Raw genomic sequence first — 12883 nt, 5'->3', positions numbered from 1 at the left:
TATTTTCTGAATTACCATCTTTCACACAATTGTGTGCAGTGCTTCATAACTATTAGCTTCAAGTGAGCTAGTTTGAATCCTCTTCTTCAATGGCTCTGGTTGATAAGAATGAGAGTGTTGAAAAATCATTCAACAAGTTTAAAAAGTAAAATAAAGGCTTCATCAAAATCAATGATAATTCTTCCAACCATATTGACCCACAAGTGGCAGCCACAACATTAGGTGCAACCCCCTTATCCAAATACTTTAGAAAATAATTAATTTCTCTTTATGAATCATTGCATAGTATAATGTTTGGATTGATGAATGATAATGTATTGGAACTTCCTCCCATCAAACTTATAGATACCTCTAAGCCTCTACCACCTTCCTTTGACCATAAATCTTTTTTCCAATACCATCATCAAGATTATCGTGATAAATAAAAGTGTTACAAATTGAGAAATAATATCCAAGACCTTATTGATAGCAATACTATATGTGTGGAAGTTGTGGATGATAAAGGAAACAAATATGTGGCACCTTCTAATCAAAATTTGTAAATATTTACTGATCCTTTGCCTTATCATTTTGCTAATTTGGTTGAGTCTAAAAAACCTAGCTTTACTTCTATGATTTAGGCATAGAATCCAACAATGTTGTGAACCTTATTGAAAAACCCAAGCCTAAAACTGAACCTTGCATCATTTGTGACTCTAGGGAGACTATTAAGGAACATGATGGACCATTATACATTACTCTAAAGATTAAAGGAAAGTTATCACATGGAGTGCTCATTGATCTGATGTGTATGGTAAATGTTATCACTAAAGAACATCTCATTACTCAAAAATATCATCAAGAAACATATGAAAAATATGATATTATGATGAAGGTGCACGATGGTTTCACTTTTCCTACTATAGGTTCTATCACTCTTTTAGTTGAGGTTGGTACTAAGTGCTTATATGTTACCTTCACTATCATCCCTACTCAGATCAATTTCGTGTAAAATTGGGAAATCCTTGTCTCTCTTCCATGCAATCTATCCCTTCTTCCATCGATAAGTGTTTGAATTTCCCTCATAGTGGGTATATTATCATGTTCAATCATATCCTTTACCAACACACAACAAGATGTAGAAATTTCACTCTTTATTACTTTTGGCCTCAGCAACCATTACCTTTGAAATGGCATACATATCTTATTTTCCTATCCTATCAAAAGTCAAAAAATGAGATGATATTGGCCTTAAGTATACCTAAAAACCCTTCATCGATGGATATTCCTCTTCCTCATCTTGGATAGGGAATTTGTCCTACTCCTATTCCTCCTCTATATGTTGTGGTTCCATTCCCTACATCATATAAAGGAAAGCAGTTAACATCTTGTATATCTCAACCTAGTAAGGTTTATTTCATTACTCCCCCTACAAGGGAAGAAAAGAAGCCTATGTTGATTGATCCCCAACCTTCACAAGTTTCAAGTCAAACTAAGAGAAATCATTGTGTGAGAGAATATTTATGTAGACAACATTCAAAGGATCATGAACTTGCTTCCAAAACCATTTCCTCCCCAAAGAAGCAAAATCTTAACTTGGTCCCATTTGTCCAATCTTTTCCTAATGCCAAGGAGGAAGTTCAATTCAATCCACCATGTCAAAAGTTTAAAATGCCTAAAAGAAATGATGGTTCATTTCCTTTTCGTGTTACAAATCCTATTGTGATTAATTTAGATGATGAAATGGATGATGATGATGATGATAATATTGTTAATGCTAATAATGTTGATCCCGATGATGGTATGTATGAGGTTAGTAATATTTAATAATGAGCTCTCTTTGACATTTTTTAAGAACATTAATCCTAGCTCCTAGTTACAAACAAAGTAACTCATCATTAGAGCATGGTCCTTGTTTGGAACTTGCAGTAGCTCCATCTATTGTGCTCATTATTTCTCCTCTTATATAATTTTCCACTATCCCTAACTAATGTTAAGAATGATTAGGGAGTAGACAATTTGCTTGACTATCTTGGCTCATGCGATGGATTCTCTTATGTGTGTTTTCTAGTATGTAATGTGCTTCCCCCATGATGTGTTGTTTGATATTTCTTTGTGTTGTGTTAGGATTTATTTGGATGACCCTTTTTGCTCCATTGACATAAGGTAATAAAGAGGTCAAATTTGTTGTGAAATTACTCTATTTGTATCTCAATTTCTCTATATGTCATATCAATGTTATGTCCTACATGTTCTATTATTTGTAAATGTGCTTTTGTGTTTTCTACTCGGGGATGATGAAAAGCATTGAGATCTCTTTTTGGTCTCTACCATGTGGACCCAAAAATACTTTTGTATGTTCTTCTTATGTGCTCTTCTTCCATTGTGTTCGTAAATCCACTACCTTTGGGGGATGAGGTCAATTCAATGCAATCATAATTAATATACATGATTTATCAAAAGTGCATACTAACCATAGTTAGTGGATCCCTTTTATGTTTTCTCATTATTTTTTGTGACCATTGGCCTTGATTTGTCCTTGCTTGGGGGGATGTCATTGTGGCAACATTCTTGTCTTCCAAGATGCATGTATGCTACCTTAAATCTATTGCTCCCATTGAAGTGCATGCAATTACTTAACGTGGTTACATGCACTCCACTCATTGTTACACTTTTTGAACACATCATGAGACTCGGTTCGTACAATTTTGATCACACTCCATGACATGTTTGGTGCATGTTGTAATATCCATTTTGCATTCAATTCAATTCACTTATTCAAATTACTTTGCAAACTGAACCTTTTGCTTTGTGATCTTTTGCACCAATTTTTCAATTCAATTTTTTTCTTCTTGACATGACTCATAGTAAGCATAAGCCTTACTAGGCCAACATAGTCATGTTTTCTATTCATGTGTTGCTCCTTTTATCTTGATATTGGATTAATAAGATACTAAGTCCTTGGGGTTTGGTGTGTCTTGACTCTTTAATGTCTTGATGAATGTTTTTCAATGCTACCATGTACTTTTCGAGAGTATGAACGTAGTCTCATACTCTTGCTAAAGTGGGGGCTAGATGTATCATCATAAATTGTATCCCTACACAATTTTATCCTTATCTAGACCTCACTTTTACATTGTGGCCTCTCATGCCCTGATTCTATTTTGATTCTACTCACACCCACCTAAATTTAGCATCCTTTGTACCTATGTGGGACCCTATTCAAATTTCAATCCTGATTGGTAGGATCAAGATGACTTGGGTGCCATGCTCCTGGGACTAGGACACCGTGGGCGCCATGGTCCTCCCAAAAGGGGCCCAAATTTAGACCCCACAATGGTCACATTTTTCAAGTTGAAAAATGTTCTCCATGTTGACCTGCCTCAAAATTTCAAACATATTTGGCGTAGTTAGGTATAAAAGAAATCCTAACCCCCTCATTTTAGGATCTCTCTCTCTATAAGTTTCCAATTGCACTTTTCAAATTCAAGTGAGCAAGCAATCACACATCCTCAAGGTAGTGAAGGAGAGGTCAAAGTTTAGATTTCAAGCATTCATGATGGCATCCATGATCAAGACTTTTTTAGATATTGTACATGACATTATCAATCTTGGCATGAACACTTCAATGCAAGAAAGTTCCAATTCAAGATTTTCAAATTTAGATGTAGTCTTGTCCTTAAAAGACAAGTTTTTTAATTCAGTCATTTCTATTTCCAAGTTCAATTTTAATTCAATTCAAGAGTTAATTCCAAACCCAAGGTTTGAAATAAGGAAAAAAACCCTTCAACAACACCATTTTCCTTCTTTCTCTATGCAAGCAACAGATCCATATGCCATAGGCAGAGATTTTGACAAAGGAGATGACAACAATTAGTTCTGGATTTTGCAAAGGCAAAAATTAAAGGACCAAGTTGCCTAGTGCCACATGGTCCCAATAATTTTTGATAAACTTTTGGGAATAGATTTTGAGCGGCATCTTGACTCCAAAGGATTCACATCTATATGCATCTAACATCAGGGACTGAGATGCCCATTGCCACATGTCCTCACACTTTCAAGCCAAATTTGTTGTCACAAGTGCTCCTATGTTTCTTCTATCCAGACTTAGCTCTGTGTCTACATTTGATGTCTGTAGCTTTTTTGTTCTTGTTGTTTTATGTCACCTTTCTATCAATCACCCTAGATCTAGCTTTCAAATTACACTTTCTCAATTGCATCTTCACTAAACAAAAGGAACATAATTCAATTAGCATTTAGTCTTATTTTTCAACATAATTGAGGGTAGATATATTGAATTCAATCTCTTTTTAATGTGGTGTGTATAAATAAGTGGGTTTACTAGTTTACATTGCTTAACTTGTGAAACCCTAGTTTCCATACATTATAGTTACTCCATACTATGTCGCCACTATCCAAACCTTTCTTAATTTAGCTTTCTTACACATCAAAAAAATGGATGATAAATTAAAGCGGATCATTTTTGTTAAATTTTGGTTATGAATCTTTGATGAATGCTTTGAAAGATCCAAAGTGGATAATGGTTAAATGTTGGCACAAGGACTACTTAATTTAGGGCCTTTTCTTTGATTGTGGTCAAAAGGAAAGTCCCAATTGAGGATAGACTTAAAAAAATTGGTTTCTCTAGATCTTTTTTTGTATCCTCTTTGTATGTACAAGCTAATTAAATGAACAACCATTTATTCATAAATTATTCATTTTCATAGAAATATTGAGACTAGACAATTGATAAATTGAAAGGCAGTATAACCCTTCTAGAAATTTTGTTACAATTATTCAAACTATGAACAGTAAAAATAATGTAATATTGGATTATTTTTATGGAACTCCAACCCGACATTTTTTATCTAGATAGTCCAAATGGAACATGTATCTTCATTAAAAAATCCAAGGAAAATGGGTGAGAAATAGTGACATCAAAACTAGAAATTTCTATTGTCAGGCAAAAAAAATCCTAGAAATTTCCATCACAATTCTAACAATGAGTAGAGCAACGAGTAGAGTCTCCTCCAGGTCAATTCAAAAGTGCATATTTTCTTCTTGTAGAGAGAAATGATAAAAAAAGAATAAATTATCTAGTATTCTCATGTTCATGGGATTCAAATCTTATTCATTCATTAGTTGATTGCTCACAAGTCAATTTAATCGTATGATAGCTATGCATATATAGAAATTAAACTTTGGTGGTGCATATTAGGGAAACCTAAACCCATTTATATATAAATGTGTTACTTGAGGCTTACCATGCCCAAAAATTTCACCCCTAGATAATACTATTTTTTATTTTTTTTGTTAACATACTAACTACGCCTACCATGCTTGGTATAATAGAATCCTTATAGTGTTTGATGCCATTACACATATAACATCATTACTAACCTTTCGCCCAAAGAGAACGAAAAGAGTAAACAACAAGGAAAATGACATAAGCAACAACCTTGTAATATAAGCTTACTTAAGATGAGATGCATGACTATTCATAAAATAATGCTCAATTCCTTTTACTATTTAAATATATTCACATCATAGTATTTAGAGGAGAGTTATAGAAAAATTCAATATGGCTTACCAAGATGGTCACTCAGTTTATTAGCTTACTATATCACTTTTGATCTATCTAATTGATAAGTTGAAGGAATATAATTAAGAAATAGGCTCAAAATTATTACATACGAGGTGAGGCCTCACAAGGTTCTTCAAGTAAGGTGATCAAAGTGGAAACAAAAAATTTAATTCAAGAACCAATAAAAAAGTAGAAGTTGAAGCACTACTCCTTGATCTTTTGTCAAAATCTTAAACCTTAATAACATCATTGTTGAAGGAGACATTATAGTGGTCACCCTTTAACAAAATTATTTAATAAATTTATGCATATATAATGGGTGCTTGGTTTGCTGGTGAAGTTGCAAGGTTCTTAATGAACCCACCAAGGATCGTGTTGTGCTCTTGTATCAGGTAGCTAAAACGAATTTGTGGACAAACCTCCATAAAAAAATATATAATTAAATATGATAAATAATAAATAAATACTTTATTAAATAATTATAAATATTTATTCATAAATAATTTCTACTACTTTAAATAAAATTAAAATATAATAAATTTAATTTGAATATTTTTTCCTTCCAAGTATTTTATTTGAAATCTCGACAACATATAAGAAATAATTGAATTCCATAAAGTTATTTAGAAATCACTATGCACTTACTCACCACCATTGAAACCCAAATCTTTGTACTTTATTATATTTATTCTAACCAAAAAAATAAAATCAATAAAAATTAATAAAAGTAAAACAAAATTATTTAATAAACTTATAGAATTTTTAATTATTTAACTAAAGATGATTTAATAAGAATATTAAGAATTATAAATATTATTTATATAAGATGAACTTAAAGTTAGTATTTATTCACAACCTTTAAAAGTTAAGGTCTTTATACTTGGATATATTTTTTCTAGCTAAAAAAATCAAATAAAAAATTAATAGTATCAAAACATATGATTTAATTTTATATATAAGAAATTATTTTTTACTATTTTTAATAGAATTAACCATTATAATATATTTAAATTACATTTAATTAAGCATCTTGTTTAAGAAAGAAGACTTTAGTCAAATTTTTAATTAAATGTATTTTCAAAATAAATTAGAATAAAAAATAAATCATTGGAATCCATAAAATTATTTGAAGGTTACCTTGAATTTACTAACCACTTTTAAAATTCCAATCTTTATACTTGATTTTATTTGTTCCAACTAAAAAATAGAGTTGATATAAATTAATAATATGAAAACAATATTTTATTAAAACCTTCATTTTTATATTTACTTTATTTGCTCCAACTAAAAATTAGAGTTGATAAAAATTAATAAAACTATAACAAAATCCTTTAATAAATTTGCGTAAATTTTAATAATTTAATTTTTTTTCAAGAATTATAAAAATGTATTTATATAAGATTAACTTCTACCTCTTTAATGAGATTAAATATTATATTAAATTTAAGTATATTTATGTTTGAATATGTTTAATTAAGGGTCTAGTGTCGAGGATTCAAGAATTTTGCATTAGATTTCTATTTGAATATATTTAATCAAGGGTCTAGTGTTAGGGATGTGAGACCTCCTAATTAGATTTATGTTTGAATATATTTAATTAAAGGTCTCGTGTCTCAATGCAAGACATCCTAATTATATTTATGTTTGAATGTATTTAATTAAGGTTCTAGTGTTAGGGATATGAGACCTCCTAATTAGACTTATGTTTGAATATATTTAATTAACGGTCTAGTATCTCGATGTGAGCCGTCCTAATTATATTTATGTTTGAATGTATTTAATTAAGGGTTAGTGTTAGGGATGTGAGACCTCATAACTAGATTTATATTTTAATATTTTTAATTATGGGTCCAGCGTTAGGATTGAAGGCCTCTAATTAGATTATTGTTTTAATATGTTTAATTAAGAAGATGCCATGGGGGATACTAGACCTCCTACTTTCTTTGAATATATTTTTTGAAATCTTGAAAATAAAATTGAATGAAACAGATTATTTTTCCACAATCCATGATAGTTGCTAGTTAATGCTTCTGGTTTGATTTTGTGTAATTTTTTGCATCATCAATGAAACGGATTATTTTTCCACAATCCACAATAGTTGCTAGTTAATGCTTATGAATTCCATAACATCACCTTATATTTACCCACACATTAACAACCCGAACCTTTATGTATGATTATGTTTACTCAAACTAGAGTCCATACAGATGAATAAAACTTAAACAAAATTATTCAAAACCCTTTCTTTTATTATTTAAAATAATAATAATAATTGAGAGGAATGGAAAGGAATGTGTAAGAATGAAGGAAAATGGTATTTTTATAATTATTTAAAATTAAAATTAAATTTAGACTATAAAGTTTTCGTTAGAAAATTTTAATTTTGTGCATTCATTGCTTTAACTAATTAAAAAATAGATTTCAATAAATACAATAGTATCCTACCTTTAAGGAACTAACAAGAAATAAAGAATAAGACAAATGTAAGAAAGAAACATGGATTCTCATTTATGCTATTTTTAGCCAAATTTATAGCCCTAATTATTCCTAGAATGAGAATTTCCATGTTGGAAGGCAAAAAGTCACAACCACGAGAAGCCCACAACCGTCCGATTTTATTTCCCATCTACGGTCGAGAATCAACTAAGATTTTTAATTTAATTTATATAATTCTAATTAATAGAATTTCGATGGTGGAAGTCGAAAAGTCACGGTCACCAGCAATCCTCCACCGTCGGATCTTTCTGAGATCTACGGTTGAAAACATTCAATAATGGACGTGAAAATTTATCTACTTCATTGCAGATTAGAGCTCTGCTCTTCCTTCTGAATTACACAGTTTTTACTAAGTTTCAATGCTAATTCGGGCATAAGCAATTGAAACATATCGATATGATAAACCAGTACTAATTCCACAGTTCTAGAAGCAACAGAGCAAAGAGCATTCTGGTTTTCTGTTTTTTCTGGTTTTCAATCCCATTCCAGAAAAGTAGCCCTTTTAGAAAAAAGTTATCCCATTTGATCAGATTGCAAGAAAAAAGTTATCCCATTTGATCAGATTGCATTTGATTCAGAGCCCTGGGTGGCGGGTTCACCAATTGGGTATTGATTTTACAGGTAAGTTAATCTTCTGCCCTGCCTTTAGATGTTCTTTATAAGAAATTACAGAGTTTTACATTGATGAATTCATTGATGTTTTGATGTAGATATGAATGGTCATGTTCTGCTGGGGGCACAAAATGCAGTTGTTGAGGAAATGGGATTTTCTTCTGTGTCATACCAATACCAGAAGGAAAGCTCAACACTGAATCTCACAAGGGTGTCCTTGAAAGGCCCAACAAGAGGAGTGTTAAAGCCAGGGAAAATATCTCTGCCTGATAAGTTTTCAGCCTATGGTCTGGACATGCAGGGGTATGGCACACAAATGGGGCAACCAGATCATATTGCTGCTTCTACTTCCACACAAGCTGGGCATTTGGGAAATGCTCTAGTGGGTGGACAAACTTATCACCATGAGAATTCTCTGGTTCTGTCACCTGATATGAGGTCCCAGATTTTAGATTACCAGCTTGAACAAAACCAGAAGCTTGCTGTTCCACTTCCAGCTGTGTCATACTATTTCCATCAAGAGCTTTCCTGCACTAGAAACTATGGCGGTGGTGGGGTGATCAATCAGAATGCTAAAAGGATTGTGAAGCGCTCCAGTAGAGTGCAGAAAAGGCACAATGTGATTAAGGGCCAGTGGACTGCAGAGGAAGACAGGTAAGGTCTTATTATGATTATATTGTTTGTCTGTTTGTTTGCTTCATCTTTGTTTTCTTTCACATTCAAATATTCGGGCTTTTCAGTTTTTTTAATGGTGGTGCAGGTTGCTTATAAATTTAGTTGAACAGTATGGCCTGCGAAAATGGTCACAGGTTGCACAAATGCTCACAGGGCGGGTGGGAAAGCAATGCAGAGAAAGATGGCACAACCATTTACGCCCTGATATCAAGGTCATTGCCCATTTCCCACTTTTCCCTCTACTTGCTATTTCATTACTTATGATTTCTCTTTTCCTTCATAGATTATGTGATTTACATAGAGCGAAAGTAGTTTATGGATTCAATTGTGTTCAAGTTTTTTTCATTCAGAAATTTGAACATAATTGAATCAAAAACTGCTTTCACTCTATACTGTGGACTATAGAAATCGCTTAGCATGGAGTGATTTACATAGATTTTTCTGAAAATAGGTATGTTAATTTAAAACTAATGATATTCACGTTTTTTTTCTTAAGTTTGTGAATTTTGATTTGGGTTTTGTTGTGGTTTTTCACAGAGAGATGTATGGACTGAAGAGGAAGAGAGAATGATTGTGAGGGCTCATGGAGACTTGGGAAACAAATGGGCTGAGATTGCAAAGAGGCTTCCTGGCAGAACAGAGAATGCCATTAAAAACCACTGGAATGCCACCAAGAGGAGGCAGTCTGGGCGGCGCCGCTGCAGAAGAGCACTTGATGGCAGCCATGAGAGGAGCTCCATTTTGGAGGAGTATATAAAGAGTTTGAATCCCCCACAGACTGGCAAGGACAAGGATGATGAGTCTTTCTGCTCCCCTCACAATGAATACACCACCACCAACAGCAATGACTCCATCTCCATCTCCTCTTCCCATCACCAGCAATTCTCTTCTCCTCTTAACAACACCATTAACTTGTCCTTTTTGTTGGATGGTGTTCCCACTGGAGATGACGAAAACATGATGTTAGATGAATTTGTGGATGTTGAGAACAATATGGTGGATTTAGAGCATGGAAAGAGAGAGATTGATCTTATGGAGATGGTGTTTGGATCTCCCTCTCATCCAACCACTGATAACTCTCAATTCTCTTTTCCACTTCCTCATTAATAACTCTCTCAATTCTCTTTTCTACTTCTTCCTCTATTATGTAACAACAATTTATTAAAATTATCATTTTGATTTTTGTTATTTGGAAGAAAAATAGAGCAAGCATCTATTTGGTGCTTCTCGATTTGATTGTGTAAAATTTGATTTGATCGCTAGTAGAAATTTTCAACTTCTTGAGCTCTCTCTCATCTTCATGATGGTTCAACTAGTGTGACCCAAAACATTGATGCTAAAAAATTTACACAATCAAATCCATAAACAGTGAATAGATAATCACATGGATAGTAAAAATTTCTTCGCACTACTCGAGTAAGCATTTTGATAGGTATAATTCAATGATAAAAAAAAATTATTCTATTTTTTATTAGGTATAGTTCAATGATAAAAAAAAATTAAAAAAATTAAAAAAATTATTCAATGATTATAAATATTTAATTGGAGTATATTTTTTATCCAAAAGAAAATAATTAGCATATCTATATTTTTAAAAATCTATGTAAAATACACTTTTTACTTTAAATGCTTTTTAATCTTAAAAGAGTAAAATGCATTTGCACAACCTTTGACGTGAGTTCTTCATAATCTATAAAGTATTGTATATGATTTTGATTATGTATGTTTTTTATTCATATTTCCATCACACTCAAAACAATGAAAACCAAAGGCAATTATATATATTTTTTATTTAGTATTTTATATAGATATATTATAAATATATGAATGGAATTGAAAACACTATCAACTAAAATAACATACTAATTAATTAAAATAATTTGAGAATTTAATATATTTTTATAAATTAAAATTACTATTCTATTTTTTGTTATGTATAATTCAATGAATTTTTTTGTTGTTGGGCAATGCGTTGAGGTGGAGATTATATTAATATAACCAAAAACCCAAATTACAAACATACTCCATCACCATAGCTTAATACAAGAGCCAAAATGTCCATTCCCCAAAAAATAACCCTAATTACAACCTATCTGGCCCTTCTAGGTGCCAAATAAGGGGCACTGAAATTTACAAAAGTTACAAAAAAGACAGTTGAAGCCAACATGACTACCCATAGCATATAGATAGTCTATAGCAGAAATTGGATAGAGAAAAACGAGCATGATTAAGATAATCGACAACCCTCACACTAAGACCCCACACAAAGCTTGTCGAATTCAAAACATAGGGTCCAACAAAACACAAAAAGAACCATGGAACTTTAATGTCATAACTCACCCTTCTTCATAGAAGGCCTCAATGCATACGACCTTGGTGAATTCCTTGAGCCATGGAGATTTATTAATGATAAAAAAATTATTCTATTCAATGATTTTTTTATTGTGTATGATTTTTTTTCTATGTTTCCATCACAATCAAAACAATGAAAACCAAAAGCAATTATATATAATTTTTATTTAGTATTTTTTATTGATATACTATAAATATATGAATGTAATTGAAAATATTATTAATTAAAATTAGATACTAATAAATAAATTAATTTAAAAATTTAATATATTTTATATTAAAAATTAAACATTTATTTTTTTTAAATAAATTCATCTTATGTAAATACTTTTTTTATAATTTAAAAATAATAATGGTCTGTTATTGGGCTTGTCTAGGTTAATTCGAATACGAAGAGGGCAAAGGATGTTGAATGGTACAAATCTGAGGAGGGGTGGATCAAGGAGAATTTTGGCAGGGCGACAAAAGGTAATTTGGGTCCATTAGGAGCAAAATATGTTGCAAGGGAATAGAAAGGTAATGTTCTAGCAATAGGGGCAAAGAAGTTGGCAGAGGGTATGAACAATGAAGTCGAATCCCAAGCCGCTCTGCTAGCAATTAAAATGGCAAACAAGTTAGCAATATCAAACCTTCATTTGGAAGACAACTCTCAGTTAGTAGTAAATGTCATTATCAAAGGTGAGTGGAAATTGAATAAATTCGTAAAATTATTTCAAGATTATTTATCGAAGTTCAAAAGTTTCCTTGTCACTCACACCTTGAGAGGCGAGAATAATGTGGCATGCAAGCTATCCAATGTGGCAATAGCAATAAATGAAGATCAATTGGGGGAGGAGATATGGGAAGATCTCTGAGGTGTAAAGCTTGATGGTTAATGAATGCCAAGGTGGGTAGGCCGATGAGAAAGGAAGGTTGTATGCCACTGAAATTTGATGACAGTAATGGTAAGATGTCCAATAAATGCTATGTGTCAAAAGCCATTATTTATGTTCAAGGTGGAGCTCTTTTCTGGTGTAGTCGTTGCAAGAGAGTTCTCAAAGAGAACTGTCCAAACTGTGCAACAAATGAAACACAACACAAACAGCTCAATATGATGGAGGCAATGCAGAATCTGAATTATAATATATCAATAATTTTATTACAACTATCGACAACATGCAGACTTACAAGATTCGACACACAGGC

The 12883-nt window shown here is 32.0% G+C and overlaps 1 protein-coding gene across 1 annotated transcript; it reads left to right on the top strand.

Annotated features, from left to right (window-relative positions):
* The first annotated feature begins 1650 nt into the window (after positions 1-1650).
* LOC131051290 (uncharacterized) lies at positions 1651-10470 on the top strand. The gene is made up of 5 exons (XM_059211766.1): positions 1651-1791; positions 8638-8680; positions 8770-9325; positions 9432-9558; positions 9884-10470. Exons 1-5 carry the CDS (start codon positions 1651-1653, stop codon positions 10451-10453), a joined length of 1437 nt encoding a protein of 478 aa, XP_059067749.1. The 3' UTR covers positions 10454-10470.
* Positions 10471-12883: the final 2413 nt, after the last annotated feature.

Source organism: Cryptomeria japonica, chromosome 9, assembly GCF_030272615.1.
Source record: "Cryptomeria japonica chromosome 9, Sugi_1.0, whole genome shotgun sequence".
NCBI classification, from domain to species: domain Eukaryota; kingdom Viridiplantae; phylum Streptophyta; class Pinopsida; order Cupressales; family Cupressaceae; genus Cryptomeria; species Cryptomeria japonica.
This window is presented reverse-complemented; position numbering and strand designations above follow the sequence as displayed.

Bases quoted from the DNA above. Each gene is read 5' to 3' on its own strand.
- LOC131051290 (XM_059211766.1), top strand. From the start codon at position 1,651: ATGCCTAAAAGAAATGATGGTTCATTTCCTTTTCGTGTTACAAATCCT. The intron at 8,681-8,769 runs GTAAGTTAATCT...GTTTTGATGTAG, and splicing joins ATTGGGTATTGATTTTACAG to ATATGAATGGTCATGTTCTG. The intron at 9,326-9,431 runs GTAAGGTCTTAT...ATGGTGGTGCAG, and splicing joins TGGACTGCAGAGGAAGACAG to GTTGCTTATAAATTTAGTTG.